This window comes from Caloenas nicobarica, chromosome 25 (genome assembly GCF_036013445.1).
Source record: "Caloenas nicobarica isolate bCalNic1 chromosome 25, bCalNic1.hap1, whole genome shotgun sequence".
Taxonomy (NCBI): domain Eukaryota; kingdom Metazoa; phylum Chordata; class Aves; order Columbiformes; family Columbidae; genus Caloenas; species Caloenas nicobarica.
Window position 1 is genome coordinate 3,931,846 of NC_088269.1, and position 19,220 is coordinate 3,951,065.

The 19,220-nt window shown below is 43.0% G+C and overlaps 1 protein-coding gene across 2 annotated transcripts in view; it reads right to left on the reverse strand.

Annotated features, from left to right (window-relative positions):
• PPP2R2A (protein phosphatase 2 regulatory subunit Balpha) overlaps nt 1–18,708 on the reverse strand; it is a 30,266-nt gene extending 11,558 nt beyond the window's left edge. Inside the window, exons 1-2 of one of the 2 annotated variants that reach the window (XM_065651583.1) lie at nt 18,535–18,708; nt 15,838–15,912 (exon numbers count right to left, since the gene is read on the reverse strand). In XM_065651583.1, the coding sequence (XP_065507655.1) occupies nt 15,838–15,912; nt 18,535–18,550 (91 nt within the window). In that variant the 5' untranslated portion in view covers nt 18,551–18,708. Of the gene's footprint in view, nt 1–15,837; nt 15,913–18,074; nt 18,278–18,534 lie in introns of those variants that run through there. The other variant, XM_065651584.1, reaches the window with a different exon arrangement.
• Between the last annotated feature and the right edge of the window lie 512 nt (nt 18,709–19,220).

Consider the following 19,220-nt stretch of genomic DNA (forward strand, 5'->3'; position numbering starts at 1 on the left):
CGAGACATTCTCACTGTTTGCATTTATTTTAACTTGCAAGATCATCCCAGCCTGACGTCGGTGATCTCCAAACTGGTCCAGGTCCTGCTTTGTCTCTGGGCTCAACTGCGTGAACGAACTTCCAGGACCAAGATCCCCTCACCTCCAAAAGTCCAGCTCAGCCTGTGCTAACAGGGTCCTCAGAACTCTCCAGTGCCTGATCAACACTATGCAGACAAGCTTTTCAAGTACTTGGATCAATTTTAAATTAGAAACAAAATGCATTCCTTAGCAGCAATCACAACAGGAAATTAGTAGGTTTTAAACTAATAATTCTATAGAACACAATGTGCCTTCTACACTGTAATCTTGGACTGTTCCCTTTCCAAGGACAAAACAAATGTGCTAAAGAAGTCAGCAGAAAAATGATTTCTGCTTAAAGCAGTCCCAAACCAAGGCCAAGATGCACATTTTATACAAAAATCAGTACTGGAAAGCAAAGCATCCAATCATACATTTTAGATCAAATAACTCACCGTTAAGAATATTGTATTCCCATACCTCGGTCAAAGAAAGAGACAGACATCAAGGCACTGGTGTTGAACTGGGCGGATTTAATAGTGTTTGAGAACTGACAGGGGAAGCATTTCATCTTCCGCAGTGCACTGATTCGCTTGTGTATTTTCATCTATATTAACACCCTCATTGCCAAAAAAAAATTAAAAAAAAAAAAAACAACGTTATCCTTTTCTTTTCAAATGATAATTCCCGTGATAGTTACATGTAGGGTTATTTTAGTCCTTCAGCACCGCAGCAGGCAAAACAGCATCTACAGAACGCGCTGCCTTCTCTGCGCCTCCTCCCTTCTGTGCATGCGGTTTTGGCTCCAGTCTCTAGGTGGGAGCCTTGCAAGCAGCAAGAGCTGCTCCGAGAGCTGCTCTGAGCGCCCAGGAGCTGGGAAATGATCCTTCTACCCGCACAGAGCACCAGGGAGCGATGGCCGAGGGCCAAGGGGATGCACAACACTGTGTCACCAACACCGTGGGTTTTCGAAATGTGATGCATTCTGTTGTTTAGTGCTGAGCTCATTTCAATGCCTTCCTCTTCAAATGCCAGTATCACAGATAAATAACCACCAAAAGCTTATCTGCTGACCATAGCCCTTCACAGGATGCAGTCAAACAGCGTTATCTGTTCCAGACTTCCACAAGGTTCCCCACACCCTGGAGATCACGTTTCTCTCTCTGCTCCCCCCAGGCACCTTGAGACATCTTGGCCGCCAAGATACAGAGTGACATTTCAAGCACTGAGATTTTAAAACACTGCAGGGCGACATCAAACACATCATTCTGACAACAGCAAAAAATGGGACAGAAACAGGTATCTACGTTCCTGCAATATCTGTACTAAGTTCCCCTCTTGGGATAGACAGCTCAGGGGTTACTACAGCGTTTAAATAAAAGTACTTCTTTGTACAGATGGATACAGTTGTCCTTGAGTGCCATTTAAATATCCCTTCATAGACACTGTCAACATTGTAGAAACACTATAAAGATGACTAAATACTCCCAAAGAATAGAAGTACTTCGCCTAAAGTACTGTGTTCACAGTTCACCGTGCGAGAGGGAGACACCAGAAGCTCCCAAGCAATTCTTAACCAGTGGCAGACACACACTTCTGCTGTTTAATCATCTCACAAGACATCAGCCACCCAACATAAACCCAACTTATCTTCAGCAGCCTGCTAGGAAACAAGTCACGACTTCAGAATTTTTTTTTTAGCCAATATTTATTACACCAACTTTTGCTATTGCGAGTAATTCCCCTGTCGTGTCAGGCAGGATTCAAATGGTTTAAAAACCAGAGGAAACACTGAGGCTCTGGGCCAGTGCACTTAGGAAAGGTGAAAACAGGCACATTACACTGGTCAAAGATCAATAATGGAATCCACACAGCTCAAATGCCTTTTCCCCCTTTAAGGAAAGCAATGTTTAAAACATTAGAGAAGGGGTTGTGCTGAAGTTTTACCACTCTCTACAAGTCTATGGAATAAGGGAATAAAACAGCTTTATCAGTCCGAACAAGCAAAAAAAAAAAAAAAAAAACCTGTAATCCAATGTCTTAGTTCTAGAAGGCCCATGTGAACCTGAAAGGCAATTCTGTATCATACTTGCTTCCAATAATAGAATAAAAGGTATTTTATTAGCACAGAAGAGGCTATCTACTTTAATGTACCATGAACTTTATATAAACTCTGCTTATAAAACATGCTTGGTAGGCAAAACATGTCACCTACTCTACAGCAGCGAGTCAGTCAGGGCAGGGAACAAAGAGAGTCTTTATTTCACCAGACCTAAAATGTTTCTGTGCAAGTTTTTGGAATCAGGTTGATCTGCTGCCTAAGCAGAGAGCAAGTAAATCAGTCTGTTTACACAAGTGGAGCAATCTCCTGATGTTTCCAAGGGCTGAACAAAGAATTGTAGTATTTAAAAAGAATTTTGGTACTTCTTCATTGTTTATACACCTTCCCAGTGGCTCAAACACACATTTCTGGAATTTTCCAAAAGAGCAACTCAGACAAATCTCATTTGTAACGTAGAGCAGGTTACCTGTAGGCTGGTAATTCTGTCCTAAGGAGTAAAAAGACAATTTATTGACCAAATGTGGAGCCCACTGCCTCAGTTTGCCAGCCATAGGTAAAGAAGAAGCTATTTTGATCAAACTAAACATCAATTATCATTCCAAGGGCACTTCAGAAACCATCTGGAACATGAAACATCAAGAAAATAACTTCTAGGATTATTACTAAAATCCAAAGAAGCAGCACAGGAATAAACAAACATAATTAGGCACAAAGACAGGGAAAGATTTGAATCGAACACAATTACTGAGCATGCCCGAGCTATTCCTGCTAGATTATCTCTAAAGATAAAGTCAACATGTCCAAAACTGATCAAGAGTGCCTGTCCAGGATGACTTGCAGACCTTAAGTGTCTGGAAATAATTTGTGAATTGCTTGGTCCTTTCTAATCCAGGGTGAAGCAAAACCTTCCTGCTTCAGGTTACTAAACAGATGCGACTTCCAAAAACCCAAGCTCGAGTCACAGCTAATGACGGAAAATTGTGACTTTTTATTGGACTGGGTCATCCCAACATCACCCCATTGTTGGCATGATTTTGATTTACCACACTAATATATGAAGTCTCTGAAGCTAGATAGTAAAGCGTTAATCTCAAAGTCAATGGGAAGGCTGTTTAAATTAGATTAAGAAGTGACTCTACGTGTGTGTTCGCAGAGCTCCGAACACAGGATTCCGCAACTGCACACCCCAGGGAAAGAACAAGGGACAAAATGGTAAGCGCTGTTTAGTACTGATGGTATAAAACACCCTCTGCATTCCAGCCTCATCCCTAATTCATGTGTGTAGAGGGGGAAGGGAACACAAGGATTCTATGCTTTAAAGTTACCATGACCCATTTTACTATTGACTTCATTTCCCTTTTCTTCATTCACTTTCAGGAGCGACTCTCTGCATTCATCCGTCTCTGAGTGACCAGGCAACAAAGCCAAAGGCAGCTGGGCTGAGGCATTCCTACTGTTCAAGTGACTTCAAGAGGCATTCCAGAAGTCATTTCAATAGATCTAGGAGATGGCATTCAAAACACATTAATTCCCCAGAAATACAGGAACAGGATTAAACACACGCAACACAGAAGTGAAGAAAGGGGTTATGCCTGTGGCAAAAATTCTCACTGCACACTACAGAGTGTTCTCCAGCATCCACGTTCATTCCAAGTGCTCCACGCCCTGTGATGCTGAAAATAAAAAACATGCCGTCATCGTGAACTCGGCATTTTCTCCACTGATTTTGGAAGCATTCTAGTCCTGCCTGCAAAGATGTATTGAAGTGTTGAGCCTCTCGACTCCTATTTACATGTGTCTGTGTGTAACATACACACACAAAACCCATCTGCAAATAGTGAATACATGTAGTACTTCTCATCTGAATTTCACTGCATAAACTACTCACCCTAAGCAAAATAGCCAAATGTAAGACTTCTTGCCAAGCAGTCCTAAAACCCCAAACTTTCCCTCTATTTCTTGGACTTGGCTGTATTCCCATTTCTTTCCTTTTATTCACTCTCTTTTCTCCCCTTCTGTCTCCAACTTTGCCAATCTTTGAGGAAAACCAGGATTTTCTACAACAGGCAAGTCTCAGTTCAACTGGGAGTTCAACTTTAGATTTGGAAGTGATATACTTATTATTAATAATACACATCTGATTTTTTAACTTTCTATTCGACTCCCTAAAATAAAGGTTGGATCCTTCCTGAGCTAGATCAACGCAACCATTTCTGTCTATATGTAGATCTCCACAGGCTTAAAACTTAAACTTAAAACTAAAAAACTTAAAACAGTTCCCTGAACAAGGTCAGAATTTGGCATTGCTAGAAAAGAAAGGAAATTGATTTAAACCTCAGACCACTGGTTTCCTGTTTCCATCTATAGTAGGAAATTCAAAGTCCCCAGTATACAGGACTCCGAGACACCTGTGGTGCCCCAGAGAAAACAGAGATAAAAAGAGCAGCAAGTCCAAGCCCTCTGAAAACAGCTGTGTCACAAACTAATGGGAACTGATTGGTCCACACTTCCTACCACTGAAAATGCCATAAATGTGCTCTTAAGTTTGACCTTTGTGAAAGGACTCACAGCAGTCACACTAAAACACACTGTGAGCTTTGGGGAAGAGCTTTTACACCTTAAATGGCTATAACATCATGATCCACCATGGAGCTGGTGAAGCAGAACATGGAGCACAATTACTGTAACTGGGCTACATCTGCCTGTCCAGGTGTTGTTTTGCTCACCTAACCCGGCACTGCATTCTGTAACTCCTGATGCCAACTCCACTGCAAACCTACAGAACAAAGAAAACCTACAGGGCTGGTGGATGTTCGCGGAAAACAGTCCCGAACTGGTGCCTTGAAACCACTTCATCTGACAAGATAATTAAGTAGCTTTGGTGTGTTTCTTTGTTTTGTGTGGGGTTTTTTGTTTTATTTTGTTTTGGGGTGTTTTTTACTCCAAATTAGTTATTAATAAAGCGCTTGAAAAATTACAATGAAAACCCCTCTCATATTAAACTCATAATAGCAGATAGAAGAATGGTCTCCCTATACAAACAAACACAAAGCTGTTTGGTTTCTCGATAGAAACCATTAACCCCCATCACCCTGATTAATTACCTTCTATTTTTAAATCTTAATACTTTTTTTTTTTTTCCCTTTCAGAACACATGCATAGGAAACCACGAGGCAAATCCCCTTCTTCCACTAGGGGAAAGAGAATCAATTCACCACAGCACTGTCTTTGGTTCACAAGAATATACATACAGAATATTTTACTAGGGAAAAAAGCAGAAGATGAGCTTCTAGTTTAAATCTTTTAATACACATGCTTCCCCCAAACTCAAGTATTCCTTCAAACAGGAGAGGAAGTGCCTATTTGCTTTTCCTATTCACACTAGTTCAGGTCTATTGTTGGCTGAAACAAAGGTCTTTCAACCTGCAGCACCCGTTCCCAGGACATTTGACACCAGTTTATTAATATCATAAACATAAGAGGCATAAGTGGCAGAAATCCAGGCCCACTCCTGGTGCCCGTCTTAAATAACCTTCGAAAGGCGGGTGAATAATCTCACAGGTTGTGGAACTACAACATTTTTTTGCAAGTAGGAAGGAGCAGTTACAGGTCAGAGCTTCTCCCCAACCCGTTCTTTGCAGCCACTGTGATACCATATAACCCAAAAATCTAAAAAGGGCTCAAGTCCGTCCACAAGCTTTTCTCCCTCCAACCAGAACTGTTCTGATTTTAAACGAATTGATAAATGCCTAAAAGGAGTAATAGGTATAGTTGAAAGATTTGCATTTGGAGAATCTCCTAATGAGCTCCCCAGGTGCCGCCACCCTGTCCTGTGCCACCATCCTCACTGTGTGACAGCCCACAAACATGTCTGTTTGAGAACTGAGGACACTGAGGAGTCAGCCACTCAGAGCACGGACCTCACAAATGCCCAAGTTATTTTCATGCCCTTTGATTTCCTTTAAAAGGAGATTTCTGCTTCGCTAAGAAAATATTTAGTAGCGACAGGACCAGCAGAAAATCATCCCTGTGAACTAGGCAGACCACAGAAGTATTTACTCGCATCGTAAACATCTTGTGGATTAGAAGACAAGTCCTCAAGACTACAAATCACTTTCGTCAAGATTGTTTACACCAATTATAATTGAATGTATCTATAGAAAAGCTGCCCCTGTATTACTTATCCAAGAGGATGCTCGCCTACACAGCACTGATAAACCGGCACCACAAAACCAGCTGCATAGTCACTTACACAGCCAAACATCCCATCAGGAAAAAATTTTAAAGGATGCTTTAATGTTCATTGAAATATTTCACGTTGTACTTACTTGAACCATTACCTAATGCCTCAAGCCATCACCAAACAGCTTTTGTTTAAAAAAAACCTACCAACTTCAATCCTAAGAGGAAACCCTACCTGCTTCTGCTTATGTTTGTTCATTTTTCTTATCTTTTTTTTTTTGCTATGCTCAAGCCAGGTGATTCATGAGTCCTCAAGGACTAATTTGAATATTTAGTTCTCAATTCCTGCTGACAGCCCCCACCTCAACCTACAGAACCATTCCCCACATCCAGCGGAGCACACGCTGCTAACCAGGCAAAACTGTCCCCTCAGAAAACCTTATTTTAGATCTTGTCAGGGGCTTGTTTGTGTTCTGAAGTAGTGCAGAGCTATTTATGGAATAAATCTCTGCTGGAATCGCAGCCAGAATTTCAATAGGCTGCACAGCACAGAAAAGCCAGTGGTTAGGGTTTTGTTTGCAAATAACAATCTATTTGGAAATAACATACTGTGCTATTGTTTTGCATGTACACAACAGAAGCCTTCAGGCAATGCCTTTGTCACCAAGAACGCTCCAGACTGAGAGCACTCAAATATCTTGATTTTCTCTCTTTGCTGAAGCCATTCCAGAACATATGCTGCGAGTTAAAAATTAGTAGCAGTATTTGAGAAAAATACCGAGGTTTGGCAATGCCTTTCAAAACCAGCTACTAGAATTCTGTGACTTGGTGTGCACTTCTGCTGTAGATATAAAAACACCCCAACTCCTGGGAACTATCACGCTGTTTCTGACTCTTCTCATATGTTTTTTGACCAAAGCTTTTCTTCCAGGTGCAAAATCTAAGGCCAACAATTTCAGTGGCTTTTAATCTTCACGTGTAGAATGCAAGAGACCGTTGTACCTGAGCCAAGGTGTAAAGCACCTCCTCCAAGGCAGGAAAATGAAAGAAAAAAAAAAAAAAAAAATCACTGTTCGCTGCCATAAAGGGAGGGAGGGGAGAAGGGGAGGACACTCCTGGATGTCCTGGATGGATTTCAGGCAGCGCCTGTGAAGGTCACAAGTACAGCTGAAGTTTCCAGCAGAGATGAATACGCAGTTCTGACTATTAAGTGACCATGGAATAAAAAATCCTGACAACCTTACTCACTCTGGGCATTCACTCCTTTATCAGTTCATTTTAATACTTAATGCATTGTTAGTGGCGCTTGGAACCTGAATAAACTGTCTTCCCTCTACCTCTTCTGGTTTGGTTTTATTTTTCCCCCAACTTGGCAAGTATTTTCCTGTGTTTCTATTCTGGCCCAGGCACACGTGCCTCGGCTTCTGAAAAAATTATTAACCAGAGGCCAACGCTCATCTCTGGCCTGGACCTTCAGAGATTCTTAACACTCCTCTAAATGATGCAAAATGGATCTACAAATCTGGACAACTCTGTAAGGCAGACACCTGTATTTATAACATCTCAAAACCACACATAGTCTACTAATCTGACTAAAATACTGAACTTTAAGTTCACTATTTTACATCTCTCATCTTCTCTATTCATAGAGTAGGACCTTTTCTGATTTTGGAAGAGTTGTATAACAGCTGAAAACAAGACAGAGTATTTAGTATTGCTGACCTGCAATGATCTCAGGTTCCTTGCAATAACTCTTAAGAGTTTGGGCAGTTCATTCTGGGAACCCGGCACACTGGTGTTACCGATGGGGATGCAGCATTTGCGCACAGTCACGTCTTTTTAACATACGTGCTCAACAACCCTTGTACAGGAACACGGAGCAACAGAACAGAGATGACCTAGTAGCACAGTTGTAGATGACAATTCGGAACATACCTTCCCTATTTTCAGAAACAGCAGAAAGATGAGTGCGCTACAGAAACAATAAATGTCTCTTCTTGCCAGGTTTGGTACGAGCTGCTTCAGGTCAAATTGAGGAAAAGAATCCACAAGCTCCAGGGAGGCAACAGCCTGATGTGCAGAATCTCCAGCTGGTTTGGTTGGTTTGTTTTAAATGCTCCCTGTCTTCCTACTGCGCTTTCCTCTGAGGCAACGAAATATCATTACCAACAAAATCACTGGGTTAAGCGCAGCATGTGTTCTGCTCCAGTAACAGAACTGGTGCGTTACCAGCCCCACCACTTTCGTGAGTGGGTTATCACTTCCAAAAGGGTCTGGAGTAAAAGGGAAGAGCCTGGATATTTCTTAAAACAAAAAGGTTTGGGTAAAATGAAATGAAACCAAACAAACACACATCTCCAAACACGGATCTCAGTTCACTGAAAGCAGAGTTTTCCGTAAGACGGGCAGTGTCCCAACAAGCACATAGCAACTAGGAGCATGAAACGGCTGAGGAAGAGGCTAAAAAAAAAAAATTTACCTGACCACAAACAACCCCAGACTTGTAATTTTCGTTCAGGTTTCCCAAAGTGATCACTCTGCAGCTACAAAGTGCGAGGAAGGAGCATCTCTTCCTGAAACAGCAGCTACTGCAGTGACAACGAACCCAGAGGCAAGTCAGGATCCAGCCTCAATTCTAATTCCTCTTCCCGTATCAAGGTCACACTTCACTCTCAACCAAGCTGGACGGGGCAATTATTAAAAGATAATGCAAGATTTTTTTAAATTATTGCCACTATTTCTATAAATGAATCCTTAAACAACGCATCAAGAACAGTACATGAAAAGTTACGTTCTTGTTATGTAATTCCATTGGAAAAAAGTCCAGGAATCCTCAAGTGTTTTTAAGAATCATTATGTATTTATGAGAGTTGAAGCTGAAGTTTTATTTCCGTATGTAGCTCTTCTCTGCTGCACCAACTTGCTTTTAAGAATCAATGAATGGTCTCTGGAATACTTTTTATATTCATCAGGGAGAAAGGAAAAAACAGCTACAAGAACATAGTTGAAATTATTCCAAATTTTAAATAAGCAGCTATACACTGAAGCTTCAATTACCATAACTGTTCCTCAATATATGCGATTATCCTTTATCAACTTGGGGAAAACAGAGTGCCAATCGTGCTTTGTTTGGAGATCACATTATTTGCAGAGCGTTAACTTAAGAATCGCAATTGAAAATGCAAAGAGAAACATTTCCACACCAAATGCATTCTAGATACCTGGAAAATCCATCTTTCTTCCAAGACAACTCTTTTAAACCCTCTTTTCCTGACCCTAAAATTTTCTTCCCAAATTAGCTGCAAGCAGAACTGCCAGAGGGTTCAACGTGTGACCTAAATCTGCTGCTTTTTTAGTGCTGCTATCACTTGTAGATCGCCAAGAGGAAAATACATTTTTATAAAGAATGGCTGAGCAAATTAATAATTTCTCCTCCAGTGCTTAACAAAAGCACGACAAGTTAGAAGAGAGAAGCTTGCAGCGACTTGTTCCTGTAACCAAATCACAGTTACCCACAGAAGCCTCAAATAATTATTTTCAGTAATATTATCAACTCACAGTAGCAACACCCTACTTGATCTCATTTGCCAGCATCTTCATTTTAAAAGCAAACGTAACCACGCAATTCATTTCAATCATTTTTTTAGAAGGGTAAACTTCAGTTTCACACAATTACTGAACATTGACTTATTCTACAAAACTTTCCGCTCCATACTGAAAAAATTGTTACAGTACCGTGTATTGTAAAGCAGTGAAAATATTTTAAAAAGTCTGGAAAATACCCTTAAGGAAGTTTTAAAAGCATCTTATACTAATGAAATTGCTTTGGGAGCACAGTGTTTCCTAAAGAGGAAAGAACAAATGGCAGCCTTAATTTGGTACCATCAGTAATTGACGTTTTTACTACAGCACATGGCAGATTTAATTGTATGTACACTTAAAGAGCATCTAACAAAGGCAGCCTAATTCTACAGCATCTAAATATGAGACAATATGTTAGTTTAGGTGAGCCCAAACCCCAAACAAGGGATCAATTTTTCAAATTATATTAAGAGTGATTAAGACACAATAAGAGAAGATTATCATTTGTCAGATTATCTTTTTTGAAGTGCTTTACAGTAAAGCAATCAGTAAGTAATCCATCTCCCAATTAAGTGGTTATTCTCTTCTACAACAGCTTCCAAGAGACTGAACCGTACTGATATTAACACAGCTCGGAACCAAGCTGAACAAGTCTCCTTTCCGCATAGCAGACACCAAAGCAAGGAAACCTATTCCACATGTACTAGCTTTGCTAAAGAAAAAAAAAGTAATCAAAATTATTATTTAGAACAGTGATAACGGCATTGTGCGTGTGTCCCCACATGTACACATGTCTACAAGATCACCAGCATCTTGTAGGATCCCTCTCTTACTCCGCTGACACCAGCGCCGACAACCAGACCAGGCTTCAATTCAGCTGAAAAATAATCCAGTCGAAACCACAATTTTCAGTATTTTTCAGCTGGATCAGCTTCCCAGACGAGTTCATTGTGCAGCCCCAGGAATAGCTGTGCCAAAGTGGGAAGGAGTGGAAGGAGCTGCCTCTTTAAGCAGAAATGCTGCCAAACATGTAGCCGTGGCCTAAATAGGCAAGTCAGAAGAGAACAGAAAGAACGGGGGGGAAAAAAAAAGGAGACAGAAGAGCTAGAACAGCCAGCTCTTAACTCTTATTCAGCACTAGGAGTTTTATTCTTCATTTTAGTTCCCCCAAAACACATTCTATGAAGCCATGGCTACCATGGAAATTCACTTCTAAGGTGGAAATAGCCAAACCAGAATCACTTCAGTAGCCCCTTTGAAACTAAAAGCTATGATGTTTCACAAAACTGACCAAGAGCTGTGATCTGCCAGGATTGCCACAGAGAGCGAAGCTGCATTCATTCATCTTGATCACTATAACTGCCGGATTTATGACACAAGAAAAAACTTTTTTTTTTGGAACTAATTTGTAATTTAAGTAAAAAAAGATCCCAAGAGCAGCAAAGCGTCACGTAAGTGACCGTGTTGTGCCGGTCGGCATGACTGACAAGCTGAAGTGCCCCGTCCAGGAAGAGCACTGGAGCTCAACAGTCACTTCTTATTTGCTGTTTGCCAAATGCTCTTTGTTTTGGGAACTACCCACTTTAAACACTCGCTTTAGTCAATCTAGAGCAGCAGTTCCTAGAACACAGGGGCCTGTTTCTCTCTCTAGATACAGTCATTCTACAAACGGCTGAAGACGAAAGAGCAGACTTAGGAATACAGGCTAGGACTATAACCATGAGTCTTTTTCTTTATCTACAGTGTATTTCAATTCCCATTAAAAAAGCGAAAGCTTTCTGGTGAGGCAAGAGGAGATGGTGAACTCCAGATGGTGGTAAACTGCTTTTTGCAGCAGTCGTCATTCCTGGCTTCAGTTTTCCTTACTCTGAGATAACTATTTTTGTGTACTGAAGACATCACCATCACTGAAGCAACAGCAGTTCCTATAGCTGCTCGGCAATTTTGAAGCCTGCCAAAAATAAACGTGAAACTACACTTGAAAAATTTACCTAGAATCAAATACAGAAAGCATTCCTGAACGAGAGGAGAGTCAAATGTTGTTTATATCTCTGACGACACACATGAGCTGGCTGGGGACAGAAATGTAAGAGACTTCACGTGCTCATCATCTGCACAAACTGCAAGAGACTACGGCAACGTTTGAGCTCTAGACGAGGAAACACAAAACAAGCCAAGGATTACTAACAAAGCACCAGAGAAGAGTCAAGCAGAGGACTTAAAAATTAAATCAGTAATCAGCACTCACAGCAGATATTCCAGTACTACTTTTAGAAGTACAATTTGGGCAGGAAATAGTTAAAGGGGTTGTCAAAGATGAGTGGGGATCACCCAGGGTTAAAGCTTCGGACTTGGGTTCCTGGCTCCCAGCCCTGGACCCGGACTATCAGACTCCTACATATCTTTGGATTACACTTGAAAGAACATTTAGATACAGCAGCTTGACTCTTTTCCTTCTGCCAAGTTATTAAACAAATTTGACTTAATTTGTTCTGAAGTACGAACTCACTTAATGGAATGAGTGTCTAGTTTTCAGAGACAGTTTATATTCACAATTCTTAGTTGTTTCCAACTGGAGTTGCCACATCTTGGAGAACATAACAGCAGAAGAGTAAAAACAAGTCCCCAAACAATGAAACTGCTGCAGAAAAATCTTTGTAATCCTTTTCTATAATTATTTCTACAAAGGAAACTTCCACTAAGCAAACATGGCAATGACTTCTCTCAAGTACTTCTGGGTAGACAAGTCTTACTTGCAATGAAACAGTGATGGCACAAAGAAAAAAAAAAAATCCATGTATTACAGATGCTTTTGCTAAGCTGATGATTCAATTTATCAAGGACAATGACTCCGGGTTCTTCCCTGGAAAAGTCCTGCCTAATCCAACGTCCTGGCTCTGGATTGTCCGGAGTACACAGAACAGGTTCAACATGGGTATGTTGTAGGATTGGGCTCCAGCAAGACAAATACAAAATTGGGAAGGGAGGAAAACTTGCGCTGAGCAAAGAATCAGCTATTTCAGACAGAGGCAGACACGCTACAACACCCTTGCCCTTATGCAATGGGCTGCTACATCACCAAAAGGCCAACTTTCACCATCAGTTACAATTAAAGACTAAAATTATAATGAAGCCGACACCCACATTTCAATTTATAACCTCATGCCTGTGCTTAACTTTGTGATCCGATCGGGCCAAGCCACAGCGTACAACCAAGGATGCATTCCATCCATACCAAGAGAGGCCAGTTCTGCTCCTCACACATCCCTGTTCCTCAGGTTAGAAAAGCTCCAACAGGCTCCTCACCACCTCCTGCCCTCCAACTTTCCTCCTCCTCCTCTCCCTTCCACCCTCATGAGCTCTGGAACACCCACCTATCGCACAGGGCTTAGAAGGCCAGAAAATTAAAAACTACAGTATCAGAGTTCATGTTTCAGGCAAAACCACCAAATATTGACTTTGTAATGACAGCCATTCCAGCCCAAGTACCTAAAGAACTAGAGGTTTTGTATATGATGCGAAGGTTACGAGGTCAGATCTGACCTCAAAGACACTGGAATCGACACTGGGATCTCTCTACTACATTCCTAGAGAGCTTTTTAGTTACTGCCACTCTTACTATACTAAAAATGTTATTCTCCAGTGGCCTGTTCTATAGGCAGTATTGTAGAGAGACCACTGGATTTGCATTCTACTCATTAATGCAATTAAAGGGATGCAGTTTTCTTGGTTAACAGGGCTATTAGCTTAGTTCGAGTTAGTTCCAATATAAATATTGCAACACTGTATTACAAACAGGAAGAAAACAGAAGGTGAAACCTCCCACTTCCATAAGGTTTGTTTACTTGACTTCGTTTTTAGTGAAATTTCACCATTCCACAACAAAAGTTAGATTGAAGAATCTGAGCTCTGAAGCCACTCAAAAACCTCAAAAATCCAACCCCCTGGGTACTACTAGACAAAAACTGGTACTATCCTCAGCCACAGACTAGAGTCCATACTTTAAGCTTGGCTTGCAGACCACGGTGCTTAAATGATCAGTCAAGTTTCAGACCACAAGATTTTCTTCAGCCTTCACCATGGCGCAAAAACTGTGACCAGCTCGATACATTATCAACCCCCCAAGAGTATCACAGGCAGACATTAGGAAGCATCACAAGAACTCGAAGGATCGCAGGGAAGCTGAACCTGCACTTGGAATAGACCACCAGCTTCCAACAGTTTCCAGCATTAACTGCGGGAGCCGAATACACAGGATGAGAATTTCAGCTCAACCAATTCAATACAGCACCAACGTCGGGACCTCTCGCCAGGATGTCGACATTTAAATTTCAGGATATCTTGCAGTGTATCTGGGGTTTGCACATTGAGACCCATCCTAAGTCAGATATAGCCACCAATGAACGAAACTTCTCTTTAGGTCACAAAATCCAAAGGCTACACCTTCTGTAAAATCAGAAGCGGACATTCTTATGGTGTTTTGGAAACCATCCGCACCGGCTTGCTCGAAGTGAAGCTGGTAATTCACTCTACGCACCATGACTCCAGTGCTTCTGTATTTCCACATCACTCTAAAAGCCACTTTACCATATGTATATATATGAATTTCATTACTATTACATGCATGTTAACAGGTCTATTTTAATGAAAAATTATTTGCAAGCACCTGCCATACAACCACAACTTCTTAAATATTTGTACTCAAGGATTTGGTGTCATATCATTAAAATAAAGCTTACAGAATTTAAAGTCTGCCAGGGGAAAAAAATTACACTACACTTCGCAGTAGTTTTGAGTTCAAGCTTTAAAATAGACTTCCTGAAGAATTTAGAATTGAACTTTAGCAAAACGGTTACAGGTTTCTTGTTTCTAAAAAGCCATCTTTCAGCTAATAGACAACAGGAGTCTTTGTAAGTGCATTGTTTGCCACATGCTGCAGCTAATAAATAAAAACAAGACACTTATGTTTATACTGGTTTTTTTGGCCTTTGGAAGTTAATTTGAACCACATGTCAAACAGGGAAATAGTGGAAACTGTAGTTACCACTTTTCTAAATACAACATTAATCTCACTTTTAAGTCAGAGCATTCAAGACATGTACAGAAAAATTAAAAACCCATGGAATTACTTAAGTGACAAGGCCAACTGCTTGCAAAAGAAAAATTTTAACTCCTCATCTTACAGGCTGTGTTGTGCAAATAGGACTTGCTGGCCAAAGAAATTCAGAAGTCAAGGGGAGTTTCCTCACAGCAGAAATGTTGCTCCCAGCACAGCCACTGAGCAGCACAGAGAAAGTTTCATTTCCCGCATGATCTCCAGTCCAAGTAAAGGAAAACAAGCACATTTCTTGCAGTCACAATCCGTCGCAACCATCTTAGTGTAAGGTGACATTTGTCATCACCAGCTTAGAAAAATTTTAGGCAATTTCTAGTGTTATTTCAAATGCAACCCCCCCTTTTCTTGATAAGTAAGAATGCATCAATACTCAGATTTCTTCCTCTTCTGGTTAATAGAAGCTGGAAAGATCAGGAAAATTACTTGATCTTTATCTAGTACTTAGATCTTCAAAGAGTACAAACATTAATTAAAATCTCATAACACCTCACTGTGGAATGCAAGTATCACATTCCCCATTTTGCAGATTAGGAGAAAACACAAATCAAAAGTTGAGTGACAGGAAAAAATCTTAACAATCTTGGAAAACAATTCCAGCAAAATATTTAAGAAGCCTGAATTCAGCCCTTCTCAGAAGTATGCTGAACAGTACTCTCAAAACAGAGTTTAATCCTGAATCTGAGTATCCAAACGCACATTTAATGTCTATTTGCTTTGCTCCGGTTCCACACAGTAACACTGAGTATTTTACCGAGATTGCATTCACACCTGCTATCTAAGGAGTAGCTAAGAAGTCAGAAAACATTCAGTAAAAAAAAAAAAATATTGCTCTTACCTTCTGCTACATCATCATCTACAGCGCCTTTCACCTGAGAAAAACACCACTGAATGTCATTTCCTCCTCCAGCTCCTGAAAAACACAACCAGAAAAATGAGATCCCCCCGCAGCCGCACAAAGCGAGGGAACATTTCGGGTCCCGCTGCCCACGCCTCCTTCCCCACATCGCCCCTCCCCACCTTTCTCCTTTACAGATATTGTTTTGGTCATTCGTGCTTTGTCAAAGCGGGGTGAGCACAAGCGATAAAAATAAAAGCCAGTATCACCGACAGCTTGACACAGCTCGTGCCAACTTTAACTGCGCGTTTAAAACACCTGATTTCACACAAAGCTGCTTCCTACTTCAGAAGTCAGAACCCTCTACAAAACACACACAACTTCAACAGGAATTGTCAGGAAAAGCTGTACATTTCCAGAAAATTTCCATCTTTCGATATAAACCAAGCATGCTATTCATTTCCTCCTTTCCCCAAAACACTGAGCTGAACCTACATATTAAAGGCTAAAAAAAAAATTTTACCACAGTTTTAGAGTCTCTTCGCAGAAGTAACGAAAGCAAATTATCAGCCTTAAAAAAAAAAAAAAAAAAAGCAGCAAATCCGAGCAGAAAAGCAAACAAGCAATCTGAGGGTAACAAGTTTACTACCATAGAAAACGGATCGGAGGGAAAACTTGAGGAACATTCCTGCCCCGGCGGAAGGCAGTGATTCATTTGAACCCTGTCACCAAAACACACCAAAAAAATCACCACCCATTTCTTTTGCATTTCATTCTGAGCAAATCACTGCAGGGCTGAGTCCATACAGGAAGAGACTCAAATGGGCTTGCCTTTTTTTTTTTTTTTTTTTTTGTTTTCCTGAAAGCCACTGTCAAAATGGAACTTTTCCTCAACAATTCAAGCAGGCTGAGCAACAGATGGCATTTCCACATGAATCCAGAGGTCTGCTACGGCTTTGGGGAGAACAAATAACGCAGACGGGACTTCTTCCCTCTTCTGTGCTAAGTTAAGGGGGAAAAGCCAAAGACAAGGAGTCCAGTTTGCATTTTTCACTTGCCTTAATTTCTCTTCTGAAGGGTTACAGACATGCAAGCCACACAAGCTGACGAGGTGAAGGTGAGTACAAGAACCCACCCACACACGAGATGTTAAAATGCTTTTTGCAGACACATTGGAAAGGTTTGTCACATGCATTTCTACCATTCCCCCAAACCCCTACAACCCATTTTCTTTCCTGTCTCCAATCTCTTCATGATGTAGCAGCTGACACCATGGAAGCAGTTAAAGAGCGCAGCTTGTAAGAAAAATCACTGCTCTTTCTACTTTAGGCTAAAATTCGATTTTTCATCCAGTTTACTTGAACCAAGTTGGCACTTCCCCTCCGCCCCCGCCTAAAACAAAAAGAGGAGGGTGGAGCATGGGCGTGTGGTGTAGGGGAAAAAGGCCAAGCACAAACCCAGCACAGCCTCCCATGTTCACTCCTCCAACTGCAAAGCCCTGAAAAGACAATTCATTTGCAGAGAAAAGGAACCAATATATTTCCAAATGACGAAATCACAAGGAAAAAGTAATAAGAGATACCTTATGCACGCACACTTTCAACCTACTAAGAGCAGTTTAGGATGCAAAACGGGGAGCTGGCACAGGAAAGAAAACACAGTAAGAGCTGTATTATTTAATTACATCCTGTACCCGATTTTCCTCTCGTTTGCAGACGCTGCAGCCCACGGAAGGTGCGATGGTGCTCTGGACACCAGCACGTCTGCACGAACACCCGTGTGCACACAGCAGCTCTGCACAGCCCTCAACTACAGAAACCAATGCACACCCGAGCACGTCTACAAACCCCAAAGCCTGGAGGGGGAAAAGCAGAAGAAAAGGCCAAAGACCCACCCTGTCTGCCAGCCTCCTGCACACTAACTTCAAAATACACCGCTTCCCCCATGGGAGTCTCTACACCTTGCTGGTGTTTTTTTTTTTCCCGCCCCCCCCCCGATGAGGGAAAGGAGAAAGGGGTGGGTGGGAGGAAAGCGCGATTTCTCAGAAAGGGGGGGGGGGGGAATTAAAAAAAGAAATGCAAAAGGCGCAGGCGGCGGGAACAGGAGCGCAGGGCCGGGGGCTGCGGGCACCCCCATCCCCGGAGGCGGCGCCGCCCGCTCCCCCGGCCGCGGCCTCAGCTGCACCCCCGCCCGCCGGCGGCAGGGGCCGGTGCCCCGCGGGGGCAGCCTCCCCTTACCTGCCATGTTGGGCTGGCGATAGCGGCCGCGGCGGGTCGGGCGGTCTCGGCGCTGCGCGGCGGAGCCGCCGGTGCCGGGCGGGGGGCGGCGGCGGGGGGCGGATGGCGGCGGATGGCGGCGGGGGTGCGGCCGGCTGGGCTGCTGGGGCTGCCCCCGCTCCGCGCCGCGCTCCGGCCCCCCCTGAACGCTCCACTTTCAAAATGGCGCCGGGCGAGCTGCGGGTGACGTCACCCGGCGGGGGGGCGGGCGGGGCGGGGCTGGGGAGCGGGCGGGGCGCTCAGCGCCCCCCGCGGGGCCGGCGGGGCCACCGGCCCGGGGATGGCGGGGCCGCCGTTCCGCACCGCGGGGCTCCCGTTCCGCACCGCGGGGCTCCCCGCCGGCCGTACACTTGTGTTCCGCCTTTCCGGGGGCTCGGGCCCCGGCTCCCGCCCCGCTCGGCAGGATGCTTTGCAGACTCACCCTTTATTTCAGTCATTCACCGAATCTCGCCCCTGCTTGTCTTCCTTGTTTGGTTTTGGTTCTTTTCCTCCACTCCCTCACTTCCTCCTCCTGCCGTTTCCTCACGCAGCAGTTCCTCGCCGGAGCCACGGAACCTGTTTGATGCGGGTTTTCCACCCTCTTGGATGTTTTCCATCAGACTCCGTCTCAGATTTCAGCGGAGAACCCGAGTGTGGCTTCGCAATTCTCGTCGCTATTCCCTGCACGCACCGGCCATGCTTCTGAGCCGTTTTTAGCTCCCGTCCACCTTCCACACTGACAGCCAGCGAGATCTACGCAGACAGCTCGGCCTGGCTCAGCTCCGAGTGGATCACGGCTCTGCTTGAGCTCACCGGCTCCCAGCTCAGGGCTCAGTTCCCACACGGGACCTGGATAATTGATTCGGTGCCATCTATTTAAGATCTTGTGGAAGTCATCAGTTTCCCTTCACAGGTGTTTGTGCAAACCTTTTCTTCTCGGGCTGGGTAGAGCTTGCTAATCCAGATTTCACTTGGAGATTCATGAGCTCGTCCTGTGAACCCAGCACGGCCACAAACTCGCAATGTACCTTGAAACAAGCCCAAGTCATCACGTACGCCAATCTTGCATTTCCAGCTCAAAAAAAAAAAAAATCTAAGAGGCTGCTTTTCTTAAATGAAAGACCACTG